At 61.7% G+C, this 25,803-nt stretch overlaps 1 protein-coding gene across 1 annotated transcript; it reads left to right on the plus strand.

Moving 5' to 3' along the window:
* Nucleotides 1-1,565: 1,565 nt before the first annotated feature.
* Nucleotides 1,566-25,295, plus strand: TSPOAP1 (TSPO associated protein 1; the record flags this gene model as incomplete). Its single annotated transcript, XM_082678908.1, has 32 exons — nucleotides 1,566-1,895; nucleotides 2,711-2,818; nucleotides 3,104-3,232; nucleotides 3,822-4,001; nucleotides 4,560-4,745; nucleotides 5,989-6,066; nucleotides 6,151-6,234; nucleotides 6,485-6,574; nucleotides 6,745-6,867; nucleotides 7,121-7,225; nucleotides 8,661-8,711; nucleotides 9,026-9,046; nucleotides 9,802-10,003; nucleotides 10,603-10,775; nucleotides 11,973-12,088; nucleotides 12,363-12,472; nucleotides 15,274-16,104; nucleotides 16,274-16,425; nucleotides 16,750-17,127; nucleotides 17,213-17,452; nucleotides 17,794-17,973; nucleotides 18,558-19,394; nucleotides 20,044-20,143; nucleotides 20,230-20,384; nucleotides 20,993-21,161; nucleotides 21,510-21,581; nucleotides 21,994-22,026; nucleotides 22,220-22,320; nucleotides 22,407-22,478; nucleotides 22,692-22,802; nucleotides 23,448-23,509; nucleotides 25,241-25,295. 31 exons carry the CDS (start codon nucleotides 1,566-1,568, stop codon nucleotides 23,475-23,477), a joined length of 5,547 nt encoding a protein of 1,848 aa, XP_082535034.1. The 3' UTR covers nucleotides 23,478-23,509; nucleotides 25,241-25,295.
* Nucleotides 25,296-25,803: the final 508 nt, after the last annotated feature.

Below are 25,803 nucleotides of genomic sequence, written 5' to 3' on the forward strand. Positions count from 1 at the left end.
GTGTCTCCTGGGACTCCACCTAGGCCTCTTCCCCCATATAGAGGCTGGCTTACGGGTCTGGGAGTTCCACATCCTTGTCCCCAAATGCCATTTTCCCATAGCAAAAAGGTCCAAGGCTAGACAGAAGATGAGCTTCCTGACAGTCTGGGGCTAAGCCAGCCCAACAGGCCGCGTGCCCTTCCCTGCTGGCCCGAGACGGCCAGGTTGCCCCCAAAATGCAACCTGCCAGGAGCAAGCGAAAGCAATTCCCTCAGCCTATTTCCACCTCTGTCTCTTTGCTTCTATCTTCTTGTTGTCATTACCTTGATTTCCCTGTCTCTCTCTTTGTTTCATCTCAAATCCCATCTTTTCTATTCCTGTCATTCTCCATGGCTGGATCCCTTGTCTATCTGTCATACCAACTCCTGTCTCTGTCTCTACCTGGCTTGGGCTGGGACTGATGTGGGGAGAACTGTCTGCAGCCCCCCCTGTCTCTGTACCCTGGAAAATGTGGGTGTGTGTGTGGGAGTGGTGGGAGGTCACATGTTGGGGGCACTGGGCCGAGATCCTGTAAGGAACCTGCTCTTCCCTCTGTCCTGACACTGCCTGCCGGTCCAGCCCACCAGTCCAGCGCCATCACCATGGAAACCAGCAGCCGACTTCCTATTGGTGGGCAGGAGGGGAGGGGGGAGGGGAGAGCTGGCTCTCCCTTGCTCACCCCCTTATTCTGAGGCTCAACCCTCCTCGGCGCCCACCATTTCGGGGCTCCGGGACTGTAGGGGACCCTTCCAGTCCCCAGAGCCGAGGCCAGCAGGGACAGAGACTATGAGGCAAGCAGCCCACCGACCCAGGCCTCCTTAAGACCAGCCCAGCCGCCTAGCAAGCTGGCGGGCAGCAGCGGAGAGAGAAGGAGATAAAGGACCACAGCAGACCTTTGGGGATCAGCCCAGCAGCTCCTGTGGACCCTAGCCAGGCTGAGGGATCGTGCTGGATGGTCAGACTCACAGCCGCTGACGGACACCCCATGACAGCGATGCACACGGCAGCACAGCACTGAGACACTCAGACACAACCGGTGACAGCATCACACACTGCCACAGCCCTGCGATACAGACAGCCGCACACAGAAACAACTGGTAACTCTGAAACAGGCGCAGACAGTGTCACACAGAACCACTACCCCCTGGCACGCACAAGTGGGGGAACCCATCCTCCAAACACACACAGCAGCGCTGACCGGCACAGGCAGACCTGGAGACACACGCACACCCTCACCCAGGCACTGCTGTCGGTGGCCTCTGCACATCCTCCCCACCCCCACGGGGACACCCTTGCTCCTCCACACACTTGCGCGCACACACAGCCACGAACAGACACACCTCGCATACCCCCAGCTCAGCTCTGGCAGCCCCGGCTCCTGCAGCCTCCTTTGTGGGTGAGGAAGAACTCAGTCAACCTCGGATGGAGCTTCGGTGAAGCCAGGAGCTCAGAGAGGAAAGGGTCTGGCCTGGTGTGACTCTCACCAGCCCCTCCACCTGGCTGGGTGATGTCCCCCCGCCCGGGTCCTGGGGACCCTTGGCAGAACCATGGAGCAACTGACACCCCTTCCCCGGCCGGGGGACCCCGGAAACATGGAGCTGTGGGCACTGCCCGCCTGGCAGAGCTGGACTCCAGGCCAGGGGGGCGAACCTGGAGGTACATCCCCAAGCATTGCCGATACTCCGGCAGCTCTGCGTGTTGGAGACCTGAGGCCTGAGGAGAGCTCCGAGCCCGAGGGAGCCCGAAGCCCCGGGTCTGTGGGGGGCATCCAGCCTGAAAGAACAGACACTGGGCTGCCCAGCCCCGGGCCGGGAGCACTGAGCTCTGGACTCAGCTGCCAGAGGCTGGAGGGCAAGGAGGTGGAGGCTTTCTCTAAGGTAAGGGTGCTGTGGACGGTTGGGGTCTGTGAGGTCGGGGATCTCACCATGCCCTCCAGCCTGGGCATGACACGTAACTTCACTGCCCACCTCTCTTCTCCGGGCCCATCTCTGTCTGTGGGTTCGTCTCTGTGGCTGTCTGTCCTCCCTTCTTTGGTCAGGAATCTCACTGGCTCCATTTTTTGCCATCTGTCTGTCCTTCTGACTCTGCCTTCTCTGTCTGCCTCTGGCCCTCCCCCTTCCCCCTCCATCTGTGAGTCTCTCTCTGACTGTCTGTCTGTCTGTGTCTGTCCATCTCCTCTGCAAGTCTCTGTCCTTGGGGGCTGGAGGATACTGGGGGCGTGTGGAGGTGTGTGATGGAATCAGAGTCCAGAGGAAGCAGGTTCAGGGGAGGGGGCTCAGTGCTGGGCTGAGCCAGGGAGGACAAGTTTTGGGGTTGGTACGAGCAGTCTCCTGTAGAATATGGAGGGACCAGGACTTTGGGGGACTCAGGGGCCCTGAGGAGCCTGGAGGAGTGGGGATGGTAGCTCAAGCTGGCATTTCCCAAGAGGGGAAGATGGGCAGGGATGGGAAGACTTGAGGACTAGCAGACAGGGTCCCAGGGTTGGGGGACGCTAGTGTCGGCAGGCAGGACTAAACAACCCCTTCTCCTGGGTCTCCTGTGCTCCCCCCGAAGGCCTGAACTGTGTGGGAGAACCTTCTCGTCTCCATGTCTCCTTGGACTGTGGAGGGGGAATGCTTCCCTATGGAGGGCTCTGATTTCCACAGGTAGGGTGGGTTCCTGAGTCGCTGTGCCCTGTCCTCTCCCATGCCAGGGCAAGCTGAAAATGGGCTTTGGGGACAGGCCCAATCTGGAGCTGCTGAGGGCCGTGGGGGAGCTGCAGCAGCGCTGTGCCATCCTGAAGGAGGAGAACCAGATGCTGGTGAGGCTTGGAAGCGAGTCCTGGGTCCTGGTTGGTGCTGGGGGGAGGCAGACTCAGACACCCCGGGCCTCTGCCTCGGCATCCTTCTCATCCCATGAGCATCGCTCCAAGTGGGAGCTCCATGGAGCTGACGTGACCCCAAGACCCGGAGAGGGTGAACCCCTACCTAGAGTTGCCAAGGACCCCACTGTGAGCCCAGGACTCTAGCCCAAGGCCCAGGCTGTTTAGGATTGGGTCTGGGGGGGTGCTCCCCACATGCCCCAATTCTGGCTGACCCCTCATCAGAGGAAGAGCAGCTTCCCCGAGACGGAGGAGAAGGTGCGGAGACTGAAGCGGAAGAACGCAGAGCTGGCGGTCATTGCCAAGCGCCTGGAGGAGAGAGCCCGGAAGCTGCAGGAGACCAACCTGCGGGTGGTGAGGCTGGGAAGCCACTGGATGGAGGCTGGGCCACCAGGGAAGAGGGGCGCCAGGGCTGGGCCGGAGGGCGTGAGGCTTGGGAGTCACGGACTCTCAGCACCTCGGAAAGCAGGAACCCAGGGGCTGAGGTGTAGGAAGGGCAAATGCCAGCCAGGCTAGGAGGCTGAGGGTTTCTGGAGCTCCAGGAGGGAGGGAAGGGCTGGGCGGGGAGTTCCTGAGCAGGCAGGGAGCAGGATTCTGGATTACCACGTGCTGCTGCTGGCTGCAGCCTCCCGCTGAGCTCATCTCTGGGTGCAGATCTGCTGGGGGCAGGGATGAGAACCCATCACAGTGGCAGCCCTCAGTTCGCAACATCCTTTGGGCCCAAACTAGGATGTGCAGTTAACCCTTTCACTCCTGCTTGAGGATTGCAGGGACTGGGTCAAAGGGAGGCTGTTGGTCTCCTGAGGGTAGATCCAGACCCAGGCTAGAAGCAGGAGGCCACACTTCTAGGTTCTCATCCTAACCCCTCCTGTGAGAGGAGCTGAGGACTGGGGGACTGCCCCAGCCCGCAGATGACCGTTGGCCTTGCCCCTCCTCTGGCCAGGTGAGCGCTCCCATGCCCAGTCCAGGGGCCAGCTTGGAGTTGTGCCGGAAGGCCCTGGCCCGCCAGCGAGCCCGGGACCTCAGTGAGACAGCCAGTGCCCTGCTGGCCAAGGACAAGCAGATTGCTGCCTTGCAGCGGGAGTGCAGGGAGCTGCAGGCCAGGCTCACCCTGGCTGGCAAGGTGCGAGGAGGCCCTGGTCACCCCTTCCAGCTCAGCCCTACACAGGGCCGCCTGCTCGGCAGTGTGGGATGTGGACTGAGATGTTAATGAGATGCAAATAAAGCGAGAAGGTGGAGGCTGCTGGGGAGTAGGTTCCCCTGGCAACGGCCCAGGTGGCAGCGGGGAGAGAAGGAGCCTGAACCGAAGGGGGTGGAGCCATGAGTCCCAGACCTGGGAATTTCTGTGCTCCGGGCTTCAGGCTGCATGCCGGTGGGTCTGACTGTATGAGTCCACACATACCTCACACGGGTGTGAAGAGATGTTCTCAAGGCATTTAGCACAGTGCCGGGTACGCCGGGAGTGCCCAGCAAACGAGTTCCTGGGAATATTTGCACACGGGCTAGCGGAAGCATGTGGCTCTCTAAGCATGCATCTATGACCAGGCATGTATGCATGGGAGGATGTGTACCTTCCCCCGCCCCGGAGCCCCTCCAGTCAGGCGGAGGGCGGGCTCTGCTGGGCATGGCGTGGGGCGGGCAGGGGTTAGGCCCGACTCCCTTCCTTGTCCCGCGACTCCAGGAGGGCCCCCAGTGGCTCCACGTGCGGGACTTCGACCGGCTGCTGCGGGAGTCCCAGCGGGAGGTGCTGCGGCTGCAGAGGCAGATCGCCTTGCGCAACCAGAGGGAGCCGCCCCCGCCGCCTCGGCCCCCAGGCCTGGCCGCCCCGGCCAGAGCAGGGGCGCCCGCCCCCGGGGCCCCGGGAGAGGTGAGCGTCGGCGCATGGGCAGGTGTGTGGGTGTGCGGAGATGGGGGTGGGAGCGGCTCGGGGGATCTCCCCCTGCACCGCGCTCAGGGCCCCGACGACGCGGTGGTGGCGTGCGCACTGCAAGGGCTTGGGGGACTGTCCCCAGCTGGGAGCAGGGTCCTCTGCCCGGCCTCCCGGGGCTCGTACCTGCGCCGTGCCCGCCCCCGGGGGCTCGGGGTCCGCCCTCCGCAGGCCTGAGGCCCGCGGCCCGCCCCGCCGCCCCTGCCGTGCCGCCAGTGGTACGGCCCGGCTGCAAATCCCCGGTTGCCCTGGCAGCCACCCGGGGCCCAGCCCGCGCCGCCGCCTCCCGCCGCAGCCGCCGCAGCGCGGGGACGCCCCCTTCAGCGCCCGCCTGGTCCGTCAGGCCCGGCCCGGCTACTCGGGGGCGGCAGTGTGTCCGTCCCCAGCTCCAGGTACGGGCGACCCTCACTGGGCGCCGGGCTGAGGTGGCCCCTGGTCCGAGGGCTAGGGGCCCCGCTCCGGACCCCCAGGACTTAGAGGTCTGGCTCCTCTCCATCCTCTGTACTGGGCTGCACTTAGGTCCGCCTCCTTCCGGGAAGAGGGGAGGGAGAAGGGACCTCCTGACGACCAAGGCCTCAGGGCGTGGGATGCTTCTTGCTCAGATTTTGCCCCTCTGCCTGGCCCAGAGAGGGAGATGCATCGCCCGTCAAGACCTGTCCTCCGGAGTTTGCACGGATAACTGGGACGTGCAATAGGGTGGGCTTGGTGGAAGCCGCGAGGAGGGTCTGGCCAGGTCTGCAGGCTCTGGGCCAAGCCCAGATTCTGTGGATCCATAACCCTTAGCTCTGGGGACACCACATCCCTGGGGGCCCAGGCAGCCTCCTAGTTCTCTGCCAGTCGCTGAAGGACACCCGGGACAGTTATTGAGTGCAGAGAAGGGCCGGAAGCTAAAAAGGGAAAGCTTTGGCCTGGATAAGGGACCCATCTCCCAGGGCACGCATGGGGCTCAGGATCTCAAAGCACTGTGTCTGGAGGACACAGGGGTGCAGCCTCTGCTCTTCCACATCAGCTGGAGATGAGGGGATGTGGTGGGGGGCCAGACAGCACCCCTACTTCCCGGGCAGGGATCTCTTTGCTGACCGTGAGATGGGGCGGGAACCTCCCTCAGACAGGCGGGGCTGGGGGTAGGCTGCCCCGAGACCCTCTTCTCAGGTGCCAGCCCTCTGCCCCTGGCCATTTCCAGGCCACGCCCCAGGAGGATGTGGAAAACCCACCCGTGGTCCTAGGGGAGCCAGAGAAACAGCAGAGGGTGCAGCAGCTGGTAAGTCCCAGGTCGAGGGCTGGAGGAGACCCATTCTGGGTGGACCTGCCTTCCCACATGAGGAGCTCCATTCTGACCTCACAGGAATCAGAGCTCAGCAAGAAGCGGAAGAAATGCGAGAGCCTGGAGCAGGAAGCCCGGAAAAAGCAGAGGCGATGTGAGGAGCTGGTGAGCGCCCAGCCGGGAGGGCCTCCCGGGGGGGCCAGCTCCGCCCTTCCCTCTGGCCAGCCAGGTGGTGGGCTCCCCTCAGCTCTGCTTCCTTCCCTCCTGCCCAGAGAATGTGCTTTTCCCCCCCATCTGCGGGGCTCCCCTTTCCTGGCTGATGCAGGTTCCAGGTGGGGGAGAGCAGCGTCCTCTGTGTGGGGAGAGGAGGAAGGTGGGCGCTGGGACCCTCCCCAGAGGTCCTCTGGTCTCGCAGGAACTGCAGCTGAGGGAAGCCCAGAGTGAGAATGCCCGCCTCGTGGAGGAGAACTCTCGGCTCAGTGGGAGAGCCACGGAGAAGGAGCAGGTAGCAGCTCTGCCCAGGTCCTGCTAGGCCCCTGGCCTCCAGGCAAAGGGCTGTCTCCTCCACCCACCGCCCCGGACTGGGCTAGAGTAGGAAGCATACTCTTACCCCTGGTGAGGATGCTGGGGGTTGAGGCTCACACCCTGCACTCCCTGGCGCTGCCCGCTCTCCAGGTGGAATGGGAGAACGTGGAGCTGAGGGGCCAGCTCCTGGGAGTGACGCAGGAGAGGGACTCGGCCCTTCTCAAGAGCCGGGGCCTGCAGAGCAAGCTGGAGAGCCTGGAGCAGGTGCTGAAGGTGAGGGGCCTGTGCCCGGGGGGGGGGGGGGCATCGGTCCCTGGCACAGGGAGAAAGCGGGACCGTGGCACTCTGTGGGGCACTGGGGAGTAGACCGAGTCCTGGTGCCGCTGGCCCTTCCCTTCTCTAGCCTCAGTTTCCTTTTCGACAGAGAGTGTCTGGAACACACGGTGTCTGAGGCACCCTCGTCTTGCATCTTCTGTAGGAACAGCAGAGCAGGGCTTGGGCCCTGACGCGGGCTCTTGTGTTTCAGCACATGCGGGAGGTGGCCCAGCGGAGGCAGCAGCTGGAGGTGGAGCATGAGCAGGCGCGGCTTCGCCTGCAGGAGAAGCAGGAGGAGGTCCGGAGGCTGCAGCAGGTGGGCGCAGGGTTGGGGGGGGTCGGAGTGGGGGAAGGGTGGTAGGTTGCCGGACCCCCAGCTTTACCGTCACTCATCCAGTGGGTATTTACTGAGAACCCATTGTGTGCCAGGCACTGTGCCGGGCGCTGGAGGGACCGGGAGGGGGCAAAGGTCAGGTCCCTGACCGATCAGCGAGTAAACAGATCCAGGAGTGAGATGACCCCGGTCATGGACAAGCGCGGTGGGGGAAGTGACCAGGGTGATGTGACACAGAGTGGCTGGGATGGGGGGAGCGGCCTCCTTAGAGAGCTCTGCAGGGAAGGCCTCTAATACGTCAGGGGCCGGAAGGGGCCAGCTGATGAGCACTCCAGGGAAGGGGACTAGAAGTGCCAAAGCCCTGCGGCAGGAAGGAGCTCGGGGGTGCAGACCAGTGCGGCTAGAACGTAGTAGGATGGACAGAACAGCCGGAGTGGGCAAGAGCCAGATCACATCAGGCCTCAGAGGTCACGGGAAGGGTTTGGATATTCTGCTCTCTGAATAGTTAGAAGCTGCTGAAAGGTCCTGAGCAGGGGAGTGGCATGATCTGATTCATCATTCTAAAAGATCGCGCTGGCAGCACTGTGGAGGATGGACGGGGGAGTGGGCACGGAAGCAGGGCAGTCAGGTGTCGGGTGGCTGCAGGGGTCCAGGCGGGAGATGATGGCTGTGTGGATTAGGGTGTAGGCAACACAGATGGAAAGAAGTGGAGAGATTTGAAATATTATTTGGGCATAGAACTGACAGGAATCAACATGGGATTCCAGTTGAGTGCTCGTTCTTTCACCCATTTGCTGGCGAAATGGAGGGTAAGGCTTTTCACTCTCCAGGAGTGAGGGACAAAGGGCCTCAGATTTGAGAGGCAGGGAATCCTGAGCTCTGTTTCGGCCAACTTTGGGTTGTGTGTTAAACACTCAAGTGGAGATGTCCGTAGACAGCCGGGTTTATGAGTCCTGAGTCCTGGGGACGCGGGTCTTGGAGACAGGTTTTGGAGTGTTCAGTGTGTCTAGTCAGGTGCCTAGAGGGGACCCTTTGGGAGAGAGTAAAAGCAGGCCCAGCACTGTGCCCTGCGGCGCCCTAACACTCGGGAGGGGTAGAAGATGAGCCGGCAGGAGAGGCTGAGGAAGAGCTTCAAGAGAGACAGGAGGGAAACTCTGAGGCAGGAGGTCCTGGGAAGAGAGAAGCAGTCTGAGGCCCCTCTCGACCCTGTTGCCTTCTGACTCCATTCCGGGTGGGAGTCAGAGGGAGGAACCCTCAGCCCCTTCCCAGCCTGCTTCCCTCTCCCTCCCCCATCCTCTCGCCTCCTCCCCTTTCTTCTCTCCCTTCACCCTCCCTACCCTCCTCCCTTCCATCACACTCTATCCCACCCCCATTCCTTATCCTTCTCCTCTATCGTTTTGCCTCCTCCCACCTGTAGGCCCAGGCAGAAGCCCAGAGGGAACACGAAGGGGCCGTGCAGCTGCTGGAGGTGGGTCCCTGGGGGTGGCCATTAGCTCTGCCCGCTTTGGGGAGGCTGGAGAGGTTCAGAGAGCGCTGGAATGGGTGGCGTGAGTGTGTGGGGAGTGGGCTCCCAGGAAGGGCCGCTAAGTGCTCTGGGGCCTGGGGGGATCCCCTCCGCCTTTGGCCCTGCAATATCCTTCCATTCAGCAATTGCTTGGTCAGTCTAGGGAGCTGACTGGGCGGGGTCCGCTCGGGTCCCTCTTTCCTTCCCTCCCTCTCTGGACAATGACCTACAGGGTAAGGGTTCTAACCTTTCCTCTGTGCTTTCCTCTCCTGCCACAGTCTACCCTGGATTCCATGCAGGTACGTCCTCCTGATTCCCCACCTCCCTGCGGGGGGCCTCCCCAACACCTCTCCAGGCTGGCCGAACTGCGTTTCCTCTCTTAGGTCTAAGTGGTTCCAACCCTCATGTCCAACGACGGGGGTGCGACTGGTAGCAGACCTGAGACTCCGTAGGTGGGCTGGGATTCTCACAGGACATGTGGGCCACCCCCTCGTCCCAGATCTGCCACTGTGCTTGGCAGACACAGGCCCTGCCCTCCTCTAAAACCTAGCCGCTGAGACCTTGAGGAAGTTCCTTGCCAGTGTAACCCATGATCTCCTTGACGGGGACTCTCCTGGTCCCTGAGAAAAATTCCTGGGAATTGGCTCATTCCTGTCACAAAGATACCCCTGGCTCCCGTGTGGGATCTCTCCGGGGACTTCTCTGAGGGCAGGGATTTGGGTCACTGACTGTGGCAGGGTGACAAGCCACGGAGCTGAGAAAGCTGCTGGTGATGGGGGTAGGGCGACCCCTTTTGGCCTAGAAAGCGGCCGCAAGCGGGCAGTGCCGCCGCCTGGGGCACGAGGCCTCACTGCGAGAGGCGGGGCTGGGAGCGAGGCTGGCCCGCAGCTCCCGATCTTACCCTCAGCCGCACACTATTCGGGGCAGTGGGGCAGCCGGGCTGAGGGCTGGTGCCCAGGCCTAGGGGCTGGGCAGATGTGGTGTGAAGCCTAGTGCGGGGCTGTGTGGAGACGGCACAGCTGGGGTCTGCCAGCTTCGGTGGGTCTTGGCCCAGGTCCGGGTTCGAGAGCTGGAGGAGCAGTGCCGCAGCCAGACTGAGCGCTTCAGCCTCCTGGCGCAGGAGCTCCAGGCCTTCCGCCTGCACCCGGGCCCCTTGGATCTGCTCACCTCCGCCCTGGGCTACAGTACCCTTGGGGACCGCCCGCCACCCCCCTGCTGCTCCACCCCCCAGCCCTGCCGGGGGTCTGGCCCCAAAGGTAAGGTAGACCCCCGTGACATTAGCCTGGAATCCTCAGGTCTGGGGTTTTTTGTACAGAGCAGAACTCAGCGTCAGAGAAGGCTAGCAACTCACCCAAAATCACACAGCAAGTTAGAGCCAGGTCTGGCTTGAACCAGGCTCCAATGGGGAAAAAACAAGCCCGCGGGGAGCATCTTGGCCTGCTGCTCCTCCAGCTTCAACAAGATCTCTGTGGCCATGGCTGGGAGGTGGGCAATAGCAGGCAGTAGGAGGCAGTATGGGCTGGTGAGGAGCCAGCTGGGCTTCAGTTGGATCTCGTGGTCCCAGCTCCACTCACTTAACGGTCCACGACGCTGCTGACGCTCTGTGGGCCGTGTGTTCTGAGCTGTAAGACAGGAGCACCCAGTGCACCTCATCAGGCTGCTCTGAGGAGCCTCCGAGATAATACACGTAAATCACCTCCACCTCCACTTAGCAAGTCCCCCCCGCACCCAGTATTTCCCTTCTTGTAAGGAAACTTGGCCGTGGAGGGCCTGAGCCCTAGATCCAAGAGGACCCTTGGTCCCTGGTCGCTCCTTAGGCCACAGACCCCAAGGCTACATGTCATCTTTTCTTTAGACCTTGACCTCCCGCCAGGCTCCCCAGGGCGCTGCACCCCAAAGTCTTCCGAGCCTGCCCCTGCCACCCTTGCTGGGGGCCCCCGAAGGACGGCCAAGAAGGCAGAGTCTCTGTCCAACTCCTCTCGCTCCGAGTCCATCCACAACAGCCCCAAGTCATGCCCTACGCCCGAGGTCAGTGCTGGGGCGGGGCCTGGGGTCTGGCTCTGCCGTGGGGAAAGGGGGTGGGGGGTGACCCAGGAGTTGGGTGGCCGCTGGCCCGTGTGGGGTCCCAAGTGGAGCTGGGACCCGGGAGGGAGGGGTCCGTGGATTCCTCCTGGCGGGCGGGGAGCTCAGGTGGGGCCCATCCCACCCTCCTGCAAGCCGTCTCTTGGGGCCGCCCAGCTCCACCCTTCTGGGGCCCAGAGAGGCCCTAGAGTCCTGGGCTGGATGGAGGCAGACACGTCGGCGCCAGGATCCACCCAATGAGGCTGGTCCTGCGTGTCTGCGGCAGAAGCAGGCGGTCCTTCGTGCAGGAGCGCAGGTTCCGGGATTCAGGTCCCAGCTTTGTCTTAGGCAAGTCGCTGCCTCTTTCTGGGCTTCGGTTTCCTTGTCTGGATTTGGAACTAATAACCCTGCCTCGTGAGGCTGCTGTGAGGATTATGTGAAAAAACACAAGGGTGGTACCTCCCTCAGTGCCGGGCACAGCGCGGACGCTTAACGTGTGGCAGCTGTACCACTACCACATTCTTTGGTATCACTCACAACCCCTCTGATCACCTCATCCCTCTACCTTCCAAACCCCAGAAGGTGTGTGGGCCGGGAGGGCGGTCAGGAGCAGCCCTGCAGCCCCGGGTGGTTTCAGGGGCTAGAACCCGGCCGCGGCCTCTACTGCCCCCTTGTGGGATGGAGCGGTGGTGCTGGCTTTGGCTGCCCCGGTTTCCGCTCCCAGTACCCTCGTCACGGGGCCTTCTCAGCCCCTTCTGCCTCCTGGCCTCCAGCTCTTCACCATCGGAGTGCTTGGCGGCGTTTTTACCTTAAGGAGACAGACTGTCGTGGGACACCCTCCCCAGCCCCTCCCCCACCGGTGTGGCTGGCCCCCTCTCCGATGGGGAAAGTGATCTTATTTACTGGGCTGGTGCAGAAAAGAGGCCAGGGCTCAGGGAGGGATCCGGTTTACCTCCCCCGCCCTCGTCCCTTGAGCCAGGGCATCTGGGCTCCGCCAGGCCCTGCCGGCTCAGGTGCTGAGTTAGAAAACATCGGGGCCCATCGCTGCTGGCCTTGCCCAGCATCTGCTCAGTTTCTCTTCTCAAAACGGTGGGTCCTCCTCTGCCTGCTGTGCCTTTGGCCCCTGGCTCCTGGAGGGGACTGGCCCTTTCTGCGTGTCCGCAGGTGGACACAGCCAGCGAGGTGGAGGAGCTGGAGGCAGACAGCGTCTCCCTGCCGCCAGCAGCCCCGGAGGGCAGCCGGGGAGGAGCCAGGATCCAGGTCTTCCTCGCTCGCTACAGGTGGGCCCTCACCCCTGCTCCCCATTTCCCCAGCACTTGGGCTGTAAGGGGGGGGCGGTGAAGAGCGAGGCCTCTGGAGACAGCGGGAGTGGGGCAGGGACCCCAGCGGGACATGTCCTCTTAGCCTCGTTGGGCACAGTGGGTGCTCCACGTGGTTAAAGGGGGACAACCAAGTCTCCGTAGAGGCCGAGTGCACTGGGGGAGAGGACACAGGACACGGAGACAGAACGTCAGTCGCTGTCCTCCGCCTCCTCCTCTGCACCTGCTCCAACAGCTACAACCCCTTCGAGGGCCCCAATGAGAACCCAGAGGCAGAGCTTCCGCTTACCGCTGGCGAGTACATCTACATCTATGGCAACATGGACGAGGATGGCTTCTTTGAAGGTAGGAAGGTAGTGGGGTCATTCTGTCCATTCGCCTGCTTTTAAGCTCCTCTTCCCGAAGACCTCCACCCATCTGTATCCTCTCAGTCCACTGTAACTTCTCAGGCTCAGCTGAAAAGCCTCCAGAGACCCGGCAGCTCGCGGGGAAAGGGAAAGGAAAGGGAAAGGGAAAGGAAGGGTCGTGGGAGCAGCTGGTCTGACTCCAGACCTGCCCAGAGCAAGACAGGGCCTACGACGGTCCAGGTGGCGGACAGAATGCCACAGGGAATTTCGGCTAAGTTCATTCTTGTGCTGGCAGACAGGGCATGGCAGTGCTTAGCACTAGTGACCTCGAGGTCAGGCATGGGGCATAGATCTGATGCTGTGCCCCAATCAGCGTGGGGAGGAAGAATCAGGGTCCAGAGCCCAGGAAAGGGTGCTAACAAGCGGTTAGCAGTTGTCAGGGCCCAGGCAGGGCGTGAGCTTCAGAGCAGTTCTACAGTGCCCGTGGGATGGGGCAACCGCGGCGGATGCCCCATTACTGAGACTGGGCAACAGGGCGGGGCCTGCAGAAGAAATGGCCTGGGAGACTCTGCACGGTGGCCCTGGCCAGGCACCAGGCTGCATCCTTCCGCAGTAGGGAGGATGGCACTGTACGGAGACTGGGATGCGGGCTGCACAGGGCAGGGTGAGAGCTGCAGCCGTGTGTGGGGATTTAGGAAAGCAGTTAGGTCTGGGCCTGTAACACGCGAAGCTTTCAGAGCCTGCCAGCCTCTCCTCCTTGGGCCCCACGCCTGCTGTTTGAGTAGGTGCTGGGAATGATGGTACACAGCTAAATTCTCTTTAAGGATGGATAATGGAGAGCAGGATTAAATAGCTCCCGGGAAAACGCTTTTTTTTAATTAAAAAAAAATAAAAACACCAACACCGTTGTTTGGAGGGGGGCAGCTAAAACATAAATATTAACTAATTACTAGAATTTGAACTATGCAGTTTGGGATAGATTGAAAGGCCTGTAGACAACTGGGTGTAGGATGCCCTATTCCTCCTCATACTTCGGCTAAGTGACTGCTTCATCTGTGTCTGGTCCCACCTGGGCTGCTCTCAGTGGCTCAAGCTTCAGGAGCACAAGACTGACTCTGGCCCAGGCTCCAGCACCAGCCTTTCAGGGCTATGGATCTGCTTAGTTGGTTCCTACCGTTAACCTCACGCCCCATAGTGTTAGTGCTTATATTAATTTTCTAGGGCTTCTGTAACAAATTTCCACCAACTGGGTGGCTTAAAACAACAGAAATGTGTTCTCTCACAGTTCTGGAGGCCAGAAGTGTGAAATCAAGTTGTTGGCAGGGCCACACTCCCCCCTGGAGGCTCTAGGGGAGAGTCTGTTCCTTGTCTCTTTCAGTTTCTGGTGGGTCCAGGTGCTCCTTGCTTGTGGCCACATCGCTCCAGTCTCTGCATCTGTGGTCACATTTCCTCCTCTTCTCTCAGTGTCTCTCCCTATGCGCCTCTTATAAGGACACTTGTTATTGGATTTAGGACCCACCCAGATAGTCCGGGATGATCTCATCTCAAGCTCCTTAACTTAATTGCATTTGCAAAGACACTTTTCCCAAATATGGTCATATTCATAGGATCCAGGGTTTAGGATGTGGACATATTTTGGGGAGACCACCTTTCAACCCAGTACAGTGCTCACGTTATCTAATTTATTGAAAGTCCCTTTTGTTTCTTCTTCAAGTTTCTTACTTTTTGTTTTTCCCTCCTAGCATAAGTAGAGAGAGAGGGTGTTGGGGAACTTACGCGCCTTCCTGCAGCTCAGGCCTGCCTACACCCCCCAAACCCTGGCCCTCGCTCCTCCTTTCTCCCAGTAAGGCACACCAGCCACCAGCTCATCTGTTCCCCAGGAATCTTTCTCCTTTTCCCAAATTAGCTGTGACGTGACAGACTGGGTGTCCAATTTCTTGTTTTTCTGATGTCCCACAAACAAAAAACAAATGCTTTATAATACTCTATTGCCAAGTGTTCAGGGCAACTGGCACAGGGTAACAGAGCCTACCGTCCATCGCTGTCTGAACTGCCAGTCATACTCCTGCACCCAGGTCTGCTGTGGGTCTCAACCCCTTCTAGAACCCACAGGGGATTCTTTTCTCTGGCAGGTATGTCTTTTGTGTCTAAAGGTTCCTTCCCTTACTCTGACCAGATGGGCGTCCCTCTCCCTTCGAGGATGTCTGTTTCCCACACAGGGAAGTTGAGGGGCACCCCCTCCCTCACTCCTCAGGCCTGTGTAAAACGACAGTTTTCAAACATATGGAAAAATTAAATAGTACAGTGAATACCTGTGTACCCACCACCTAGATTCAACTTGGTAACATTTTGCCATAATTACCTTTTCTGTATGTAGGTTAAAAAGATGATTGAAAAGCAAGCTGTAGACAGATGGCACTTCACCCAGACACATTTCAACACGCATCTCCTTCTGCATCCTTGCAGCGTCACCTGGGAGCTCGTTAGAAATGCAGAATCTCAGCCCCACCCAGACCCAGCTGAGTTAGAATCTGTATTTTAACGTGATTCATACGCACGTTAAAATGTAAGATGTCTGTCCTATATAACTACAATACTGTTATCACACCACTGAGAATTACCAGTCACTCCCTAACCCAGATCTTGACTGCTCCTGTCTTTTAAAAAGCGGTGACAGGTAAATGTTGCTCTGAATCAGATGCTTAAGACCAGCCACTAACCGTTGCTAAAATGCATTTATTGGACTGCTTTTTCTCTACCTCCTCTCTGTCTTCCCCTCCCCTGCCCTCCCGCCACCAGGGGAGCTCATGGATGGCCGAAGGGGCCTGGTCCCTTCCAATTTTGTAGAGCGTGTGTCCGACGACGACCTCCTGACCTCCCTGCCTTCAGAGCTGGCTGATCTGTCCCACAGTTCAGGCCCTGAACTCAGTTTCCTGAGTGGCGGCGCGGGCGGCAGCAGTAGCGGAGGCCAGAGCAGCGGGGGACGCAGCCAGCCCAGAACAGAGGAGGAGGCTGCAGGGGACGAGCTCAGGCTGAGCCCCTCGCCCGAGGGCCTGGGCGAGCCCCCTGCCGCGCCTCACCCCCGCTGTCTGGCGGTCCTCAAGCAGCTGGCCCACAGCGTGGTGCTGGCCTGGGAGCCGCCTCCTGAACGCGTGGAGCTGCGTGGCTACCACGTCTGTGTGAATGGGGAGCTGCGGCAGGCCCTGGGGCCCGGGGCGCCCCCCACGGCCGTGCTTGAGAATCTGGACCTGCAGACTGGGCCCCTCCGCGTCTCTGTTCAGGCCCTGACCAGCTGGGGCGGCTCTGACCCTCTGCGCTGTTGCTTGGTGCTAGGGGCCGGGGCCGGGGTGGCACCTAGCCAGCTGCGGGTCCATCGACTGACAGCCACGTCCGCTGAGATCACCTGGGCGCCCGGCAATAGCAACTTGGCCCATGCCATCTACCTCAATGGGGAAGAGTGCCCCTCTGCCTGCCCTAGCACCTACTGGGCCACCTTCTGCCACCTGCGGCCTGGTACACTCTATCAGGCCCGAGTGGAGGCTCAGCTCCCACCTCGAGTGTCCTGGGAACCAGGCTTGGAGAGGCCAGAGCAACGGGCTGCCACCCTGCAGTTCACCACACTCCCAGCAGGTAGGTGGGCTTGGGCACCTGGTGTCTTTAACACCTGGGAGGTCAGGCCACGGATGGGTCCGAAGGGGAGACTGTTGCTACTTGCGTTTTTAGAGAAATGGCAAAGCGGGCTGTTACGTCTGGCAGTGAGTGTGCCGCATTACTGGGTCTTGTGCCCCCCTCCCCCTAGGCCCACCTGATGCCCCCCTGGATGTGCAGGTTGAGCCAGGCCCCTCCCCTGGAATCTTGCTCATCAGCTGGCTCCCGGTAACAATCGATGCTGCCGGTACCTCCAACGGCGTCCGCGTCACAGGCTATGCCATTTATGCCGATGGGCAGAAGGTATGGCCTGGGGACTGCCCACCTGTACCCTGGGATCGAGATGTGGGTCTCTCCTCGCCATGCTCAGAGGCCTAGTCTCCCCAGCCTGGCACGGGCTGCCTGGCCCTGGCATTTGGGCACTAAGTAGCAGATTGGTTAAGAGCACGGGCTCTGGTAGCAGGTGACTGGGATCCCACCACTGAAACCACGTGGCCGGGAGGCTTAGATGAGACGTGGCACACCAAAGGCGCCGTGCCTGGCATGATGCTAGTCACGGTGGTGGTCGCGGAGTCCTCACACCTGGCCACCTCAGCCTCCCTTTCCTGTGCTCCTTCCGCCCTGCAGATCATGGAGGTGGCCTCCCCCACGGCAGGCAGCGTGCTGGTGGAGTTGTCGCAATTGCAGCTGCTGCAGGCGTGCCGCGCGGTGGCCGTGCGCACCATGTCGCCCCACGGCGAGTCGGCCGACTCCATCCCGGCTCCCGTCGCCCCCGCCCTGGCTGAGGCCTCCTCGCCAGCCAGGGTCTCCTGCCCCTCCCCACGACTGGGCTCGGAGGCCAGACCACCCCTTGCTCCAGCCTCCCCGGGGCCTGGAGACCCCAGCTCTCCCCTCCGGTGCCCCAACCCCCGTGGAACTCGAGAGCCCCCCGGGGCCTCCCCAGCAAGCTGTCCCGGAGAGACACCAAAAGGATCCTCAGAGGAGCCCCCGGTACCTGGCTCTCAGGTACCCTGCTGGGGAGAAGGGGAGCAGGTAGAGACTGGGCGAAGGGTCTGGCGCTTGGGCCCTTCCTCAGTGCCTGCCATTCCAGGAGGAGGCTAGGGCAGCCGAGCTGGGGGCCCCAGGAGACAGGAAGGCCAGTGAGCCAACCTCGGGAGAGCGAGTTCCTGGCCCTGCAGCTTCCTCCCTGGCCAAGGAGAAGGCTGAGTGGACTGCGGGAGAGGCCCGCCCGGCCCCTGGCTCCACCCAGGGAGCGCTGGCCCAGAGGCTGCCCTGTGCTGAGGCCTGCCGTGCAGGAGACACAGGGCCTGGGCTGAGGCCCAGGGCTGAGGTACGGGGTTGGGGACACTGGGCCACCTCAAGGAATCGAGGCCCCCCTCCCTGCCCTCTGCCAGCCCAGATCCGGCTGTCCTCTCTGCTTGTTCTCTGCACTGCTCTGGCTCTGGTCTGTGCTGTATGTCTGGCCAGCTCTTTGTCACTTTGTCTTCCAGGTTTCTTTCCATTTTGGCTGCCATCCTTCTTCTTCCCCACCCCCTGCTCTGCGTACCCCCCGTTTGGGGCATGCCCCTGTCTCCCTCTGCCAAGGGACCCCTTTCATTCTGGCTGGGGCTGACCCTGCCAAAGCGCCCTCCCTCACCTCCCTGTTCTCCTCCTTTGGCTGGCCTCTTGCAGAGAGAGGACACGGCCGAGCTTGGGGTCCGTCTGGGGAGCGCCCTTGTGGACCATGGCCGCAACTCAGATCTGTCAGACATCCAAGAGGAGGAGGAGGCCGAGGCAGAGGAGCTGGGTGTCAGGACTTGCTCCTCCCCGACGCAGGGTGCTGGCAACAGCCTCAGGGACAATGGGGCCCAGGTAACGGGGTGAGGAGGGACTGGTGGGCCCTAGACCTCGGGTTCTGGGGGCCTCTGCCCCACGTGTCAGCAGCGGCTCCAATGCCACCGAGTGCCAGCAACATTCTAGGTGTGTGGCCTGGGCCCTGTCCTGAGCAGCAGATAGGAAGCGGCTCAGGCTTGGCTTCTGCCCTCCTGGAAAGAAAGGGGAGAACGAGGCACTCTTTTCTGTAACTTCTCCCCACTAAACCCACCAGACGCAAGCGCCCTGGCCATCTGAGAGCTCGTGCTGGGAGCTTCCAAGGAGGGGACGGGAGGCCTCCCTGCTGTGACAGGCATGGCCTGTTCCCTGACGCTTCTCCCCTCGGGATCCCAGCATCTGGGCAGCCCGTTCTTGGGTGTGCTCCTTAATTCTTCCTCTGGCTCTGCCCCGGACATGCTCTGTGATTTGGGGCCGGCCTCTCTCTCTGGTCTTTCCTCTTGGAGGAAGCTGAGAGAGGGCTATGGGTTACCTGAAACCCCTGCCCTCATCTGAGGGCAAAGGTCACAACTCTGTCCTTTTCCCACGGACCTCTCTCCCCTGCCGCCCTCCCCCCCTCCCCCCAGCCCCAGCCCGACCCCTTCTGTGAGACTGACAGCGACGAGGAGATCTTGGAGCAGATCCTGGAGCTGCCTCTCCAGCAGTTCTGCAGCAAGAAGCTCTTTAGCATCCCTGAGGAGGAGGAAGAAGAGGACGAAGAGGACGAGAAGAGGCGGGGGGCAGGCTCTTCTTCCCGGGACCCTGACCCGCCTGAGCCTGCATTCCTGGGGCTGGGCTGTGACAGCGGTCGGCCCCGAGGACCTGGCCTATGTCCTTTGTCTCCCGAGCCCTCCAGGGCTGGGGACCGCCTGGAGGACCTGCCTGGACTCGTTGGTGGAAGCAGCTGGAGAAAAGGAAGTGGCTCTCCCGAGAAGCCCCCCAGCCGCAGGCGGTCCCCAGATCCCCGTGAACACTGCAGCCGACTTCTCAGCAACGGCGGGTCCCAGGCCTCTGGACGACCGGGCCCCGCCCGGGAGAGGGGCGGCCCCCCCGTGGGCGAGGGCACCAGGGCTGGACCGGAGGCTGGTGGGAGAGGGCGGCCGGCCCCTTCGAGGAGGTGTCCCCGTGGCCCAGCCCCGGAATCGGGCCTGGCCAGCTGCCTCTCCCCCAAGTGCTTGGAAATCAGCATCGAATATGATTCTGAGGATGAGCAAGAGACGGGCGGCGGGGGTGTCAGCGGCACCAGCTCCTGCTACCTCGGAGACGGGGAGACGTGGGGTGCAGCACCCACGGGAAGGCCCAGGGGGCCTCCGAAGGCCAATTCAGGCCCCAACCCCTACCCACGCCTCCCGGCCTGGGAGAAAGGGGAGCCAGAGCGGAGAGGCCGCAGTGCCGCTGGCAGAGCCAAGGAGTCACCCTCCCGGGTCCGTGCCCTCCCCCCTCCCTGGGCAGCCCCCTGCCTGCTGCCGCCTGGTGGCCCTGCCTGCTGCCCACCGGCCGCTCCCATTCCACGCTGCCGTCTCCATCAGCAGAGGTGGGGCTGGGCCTCCGGGCTCCCTCACCTGCCTCTTCCCACCCGCATTCCACTGCTTTGCTGCTTCTGCCGGTCGGAACTGGGATGCACAATATTCTGTGGCCATAAGTCGCCAATTGCCGCCCGCCAGCCCCCTGCCTTTGGGCCGGGGGGCCCTTTCCTCTGCTTAGCTAGTTACATCTTCAGGACACTGACTGTGATGTCCGGCATCACCCAATCCTGACACCGAGAAGAGGCACTCCTCTCCCACGCTCCTCGGCCAACTCTCAGATCTAACCTTAGTCCCTCAACTGCACTCATCTACTAAGGTGGTCGGAGCTGGGCCTCCCCTCCTGCCCTTCCTCCCCACGTGGGGGTGTCTGATGCCTCCAGTGAGGTTGGGCCACGGCTCCAGGAGAGGAACGTGTGTCCCTGCTCTGCTGTGCCGCTTTTGCTGACGGGGCAGAGCTGGGGGAGCGCTTGCGGGGTCCCGCCCCTGCTGAGGTGCCCGCCAGAGGGGCGGTGTGTCACTTCTGCCGTCTGTTGCCCTCTCTTTGCAGGCAACAGAGACTGGGGAGCCCAGAGGGCAGGACGGCTCTGGGCGGAGGGGCCCCCAGCGGAGAGGGGGCCGGGCCCCCAGGCCAGGCTCCGCGGAGCTGGGTGAGCACCTGTGGGGGGCTGGGCCAGGCTGAGGGGGCTTTCCTGCCCCCCTGGCCAGAGCTTATTGCCACCGCTCTCCCCAACAGCCCCTCCGAGGAGCCCTCCAGAAGAAGCACTGGCTTACCAGGACCTACCTGTCAGGGTCTTTGTGGCTCTGTTTGACTATGACCCCGTGTCGATGTCTCCCAACCCTGATGCCGGGGAAGAGGAGCTCCCCTTCCAGGAGGGCCAGATCCTGAAGGTGACTGACTCACCGTCTGGTCCTCCTTCCTCCCTCCTTTCCTGCGCTGGGGGTACGATAGCCACGCGTGGGTGAGAACACAGCTTCTAGAGCCAGGTGATGTGGGGTTGGGTCCTGATTCTGCCACATCTAGCTGTGAAACGTTGAGGAGATTAGCTAACTCCTCTGGGCCTCATTGGTGAAATGGGGATAATGTTAAGTGTCCACCTCACAGGGTTGTTTGAGGATGAGATGATTCAGTACCCATAGAGCCCTGACACTGCCTGGCGCATAACACGATGTGATAACTGCTGCCGTTAGCATCGTAACTTTTATTGTGCCTCCAAGTGTTTATTGAAGGCTTTCGGCTGTCGCTCTGAGGTCAGGGGGATCTAGTCTGGGCTGGACTGGGGGGGATGCATGGGCAGATAGTGGGTGACGACCACACGGAAAGGGCTATTTTCTGTCATCCCTCTGATCCGGTTCTTGGCTATCTCCCCCATCTCCTGTTCCACAAAAGGTAGCGCACTCCTCTGCAGTCCCAAGTGTGGCGCTGTGAGCTCGGGGCCTCGGGTGCAGGGAGCAAGCTGAACTGGCCTCCTGACACAACGGGTCTTCTTCGCGTCCAGGTGTTTGGGGACAAGGATGCCGATGGCTTCTATCGGGGTGAAGGCGGGGGCCGGATGGGCTACATCCCGTGCAACATGGTGTCCGAGGTGACTGCGGACAGTCCTGCAGGGAGACAGCAGCTGTTCCAGCGGGGCTATTTGTCCCCAGATGTTCTCGTTGAGGGTTCAGGTATGACCTGCTCCTGTCCCCCACCCACTTCCTGCCACCACGGTGCCAACTCCAACACCGCCCCCGCCCAGAGCAGTTCGTGTGTCTGGAGTGGCCGAGGTGCCTGCTTGGTCCAGGGTCTGGCAGAGCCACTGTCCCCCTCAGAGACTTGCCGCCTGGAGTGGGGGTTCACTGCCGAGGGGACGGGCCCTGTATTTTGGATCCGGGAGGTGGGGGATGAGAGAGGAATGCCCGTAGACGCTCTGGTGCAGGAGCCCTAGTACAGCCCCGAGAGAAGATTGAAGTCACTGCCCATCGCCCTCCCTCGCCTCGGCTTCTCTCTGACGTCTGCTTGCCTTTCTGGACCAGGGAACGGTCCCTTTGTCTACTCCACAGCTCGCACAGCTGGGCCTCCCCCCAAGCCCCGCCGCTCCAAGAAAGGTGGGTGAGACCCCCTTCTCCCTCGGGGGCCTGTGAGGACGGGAGGGTGGGGACACTGCGTGGCTCCCTGGGGAGACGCGTGGGAGGCCTTGAGCAGGTTCAGGGAATCGGGCCAGACCTTCATCCCCAGCCACCCCTCCAGGGGGCAGCTTCATTCTGATGGAGATGGGGAGTGGTTTGCTGGGACCTCTGTGCCAGAAAGCACCCGACTATAAACTCTCTGCCAGCTGAAGCGAGTCCCTTACCCTTTCCGGGCCTTAGTTCGCTACGAAAACCGAAGGGCCAGGCCGATGTGCTCTCCGGGCGTCCTTCTCCTGCATCCCTTGTGTGAGGCTGCACCAGCAACCCCCCCCCCCGCCCCCAAAGAAGAGGGATGTGAGGGGCGGGGCTCACAGTCATATTCTCTCCGCAGCTGAGTCCGAAGGCCCTGCCCAGCCCTGTGCAGGTGAGGGGCCGTCCCTGTGCAGTGGAGACTGGGGAGACAGACGGGGTGGGGCAGCCCCTCCGACCTCTCCCCAGGGGCTACAACTAGCGGGCAGGTGGTGAATAGGGGTCAGCAGGCCTCCAGTGCCAAGGATAGTAGGGGGGTGGGGGAGGGTCTAGAGAGAGTCCTGAGTCTTCTCCCCCTCCCCCTCCAGGCGCCCCCCAGCCGGTCTCTACTGGCCTGAAAGCTCCCCGCTCCATGGTGGCTGCATTTGACTACAACCCCCGGGAGAGTTCCCCCAACATGGATGTGGAGGTGAGGACCCTCAGATAGAGCCCGGCCAAGCTGGGTGGTGGCAGGGCCTCCCCGGGCTTGACACGTGCCTCTTGGTCTCTCCACAGGCAGAGCTGCCCTTCCGGGCAGGGGACGTCATCACTGTGTTTGGGGGCATGGACGATGATGGTTTCTACTACGTGAGAACATGGGGGTGGGGGGGTGTGCCCAAGAGGGCTCTCCCAGAGCCAGGGAGGGGGATGAGCAAGGGTTCCTGATGGAAGCCCGGAGGAGTGGACCAGGTAGCCTCCCATGATAGTGACATTGACCCCAGCCCATCCCCCGGGGGCTTCAGGGTCAAGGGGTTGGGGGCGAGGCCTCTCCTGGTCTTAGTCTCAGCATCTCCTCCCCAGGGGGAACTGAATGGACAGCGGGGCCTGGTTCCATCCAACTTCTTGGAGGGCCCTGGGCCTGAGGCAGGCGGCTCAGACAGGGAGCCCGGGACACCCCAGGCCGAGGGGCAGGTCAGTGAGGACCTGGGTTCCTGGCTCAGCAGTTGGGTCTCTATGCTGCTGGTGTGGTTGGAGGCGGGCAGGGGTGGGCAGGATGGCGTCGTGCGAGGAGTGCACCTGGGCAGTGGTCCAGGTGCGCACTGCGCCCAGGGCGGGGCTGCGAGCTACCTCCAGAGGGAGCCCAGCCGGGGTGGCTCCCTCCCAGTGTGTGGCCCTCTGTGCAGTGGGATGAGGCCGAGACCTTGATCCCCACCTGCCCACACCCCCAGCCAGTGCAGGTGAGGGGCCCTATGGAAAAGGACCCTCAAGCCTCCCACACCTCTGGCTGTCACAGCTCCTGGTACAGGGACCCTCCCCACCCCACTGCTGCATCTCTCTGTCTCCCAGGTGCCTCTTAAAGCCAGATGCCCAGCAAGGCCCAGCTTCCTGGGTGGGTGGAGTACAATTAAGCTCCAGGTTCATGGGGCAGGGAGAGGGTGAGGAGGCCAGGCGCCAACCAGAAAGCCCTGGGTTTCCATGTGCAATCGTTCCAAAGGCAGGGGCTACACAAAGCAGCACCTGCCGCTAAGGCCTGGTGACCTGGGCGACCTGGTGACCGGGTGGAGAGCGTACGGTCTGGCCATAACCCATCTCCTCTCTTTGTTCCCTGTTCTTCAGAGAACGAGGAGGAGAAGAGTCCAGTGCTAGATGGAGATAGATATATGTAGAGAAAGCGACATGTAAGTGGGGACTGACCCCCTATGTCCATGTCACCCTACTCCTCGTGTCACCATAATCAGACGGCGCTCCTTCGTCTCAGACACCGGAGCTGAGCTGGCTTTTCCACCTTCTTCCAGGGAACAGGGGACGGAGCTCTTGCCGTGAGCCAGATTTGGGCCTAGGATCAGCCCCTCCCCTTGCCTTCCTCTGGGCAATGCCAGCTGCCACGGGAATACGTGTCACCCTAGGATATAATGTCCCATATTAGCTGAGTCCTCATATTCTATAGCACGTGTGGCTTATAGAATAGTATGTGACATTCATATGGCTCATCAGTATATTATGATACTGTAAGACTATGGTATTATAATATTGTGATTATTATTGGTGACAGAGGGATGACACTAACGCCGCCAGTAATAACAGTCTCCCCCGCCACGGTCTCCCCTGTATCGTGACCTATTAGGGAATCAGATGCATGATTTTATGTCCAGCTCTCCATTTTCTCCGCTGGGGGGCATAAAAGGGGAGGCTTAAACAGTTGGAGTCCGTAGATAACCCCAGACCATTCATCTCTGGGGCTCAGAGACTCCCTCCATTTGTTTCCCCAGCAACCCCTCCCTCCTGGGAGCCCTGGGAGGGGGTGGGAAGGGCCTACTCCCCTCCGCCCCACCCCGGCCAGCCATCAGCCCTGGCTAGTTGGCAAGACACTCTTCGACCTCTGGGTGCTAGCAGAGCTCTTTGTGGGCGGCCCTGCCACATCACCAGGGTCTTAGGTGAGGGCGGGCCCCAGGCTGGGCACCCAGCACCTGCCAACAGACTGCCAGGTGCTGGTGGAAGCGGGGGGTTTGAGGAAGGGAGTGGGGGGCAGGGGATGGAGAGCACACAGGCTGACAGGAGCGGACGGGGCTGTACCAGGCACAGGAGGTCGCAGAGTGGATGTGGGAATTTGGCGGGTGGCGGGGAGGCCTGCGCGTGGCTCTCTTGCTTGCCCAGCCGCTGTTCTTAGGCCACTAACAGCACAGTCTGGGTGGCCCTGTGGCAGAGGGAGCCACTCACGGTGGCAAACGGAGCAAGGAGGAGATTCTGCAAGGGAGACGTGCTAAGGGAGGGGCAGCAGCCTCCAGAGCTGTGGTGGGCGCAGAATGCCGCCCGACCGTGAGTCCCCTCTGGCCCCGGGCTCCCTGCAGCCCTCTCAGGGGCCATTCAAGGAAGAGGCTCCGTCTCCTCCCCAAGGGGTGGGCACTCCTCCACTCCCTGAAGGCCCTCGGACACTGTGTCTGCTGGCCTGTGCGGGCCTGCTCCTTCCGTCTGTGCGCTGGTGCGGGAACCATCGTTCCTGGAGTGTATGGACCCCTCCAGCGTCCCTGTCCCCGCTCTACCTTCGGTTGGGAGGGGATGACGTGGGGTATTTGGAGCACCCAAGCCGAGGGTCAGGTCCAAGGACTCTTGAGCCCAGCATCCTGCAGAGAAACCCAGAGAAGGGGAGGGGCTTGCCCAGGTCCAAGTGAACAGAGCAGAAATGAGACTCCACGTCCGTCCCTTCCGACTCCCAGCTCAGTGCTCCCTCAGCATCATCGCGCCCGTTTGCCTCTCCGTGCTCTGTGGGGGGCAGTAGCCAGGCGGTGGGTTTTGGTTCACGACCGTGGTTCCGTGACCTGGGGTCTGCAGGCCCCTGAGGTTGTGGCAGAACGGAGGTGGGTGGGTTGGCCGTCAGGCCCTGACGTTGCCCCTTTTCTCTCCCATTCTAGCCCTGGGCCAGCTCAACCCAAGGGCCCCCAGCGCCGCCCGGCTGGCCCTGTGCTCCCGGCCCTGGCCGCTTCTCTGGGATTGAATGGGGGGCACCACAGGGCCCGAGCAAGAAGGTGTGGGGTCTCCTCTCCAAGGGGAAGCAGCTCCTCAGGAAACTGGGCTCTGGGAAGAAGGAGTGATGCTGCGGCCCGTCCTGCAGGCCCGAGGCCCCGGCGCACTGTCCCGGCTGCTTGGGGAAGGCCCTGGACTCTCGTTCTCCTGAGCCAGTGCCCTGGCACTCGGATGGGAATTCTACTCGGTGAAGGTCAGAGCTAGATGAGCCCTCGCGGATGCGTCCTCTGGGTGGGCATCTTCCTCTGACAGGACGGTGGCCTGAGCCGCAGCGTGCGGAAGCGAGTCGGCCACCGGGGCTGAGCACCTGGGTCACAGAGCCAGGCCTGGATGTGGACTCGTGACTCCTGCTTCTCCCACCCCCGCCTGGTGTCCAGCATGCCATGCGAGTCCCTTCTTGGCCTCCACACGCCTGGCCCTGGGACCCTGCTCCCTCCGACGGCGCTGGCCA

The sequence above is a fragment of the Grampus griseus genome, assembly GCF_964374135.1.
Source record: "Grampus griseus genome assembly, chromosome: 20".
Taxonomy (NCBI): domain Eukaryota; kingdom Metazoa; phylum Chordata; class Mammalia; order Artiodactyla; family Delphinidae; genus Grampus; species Grampus griseus.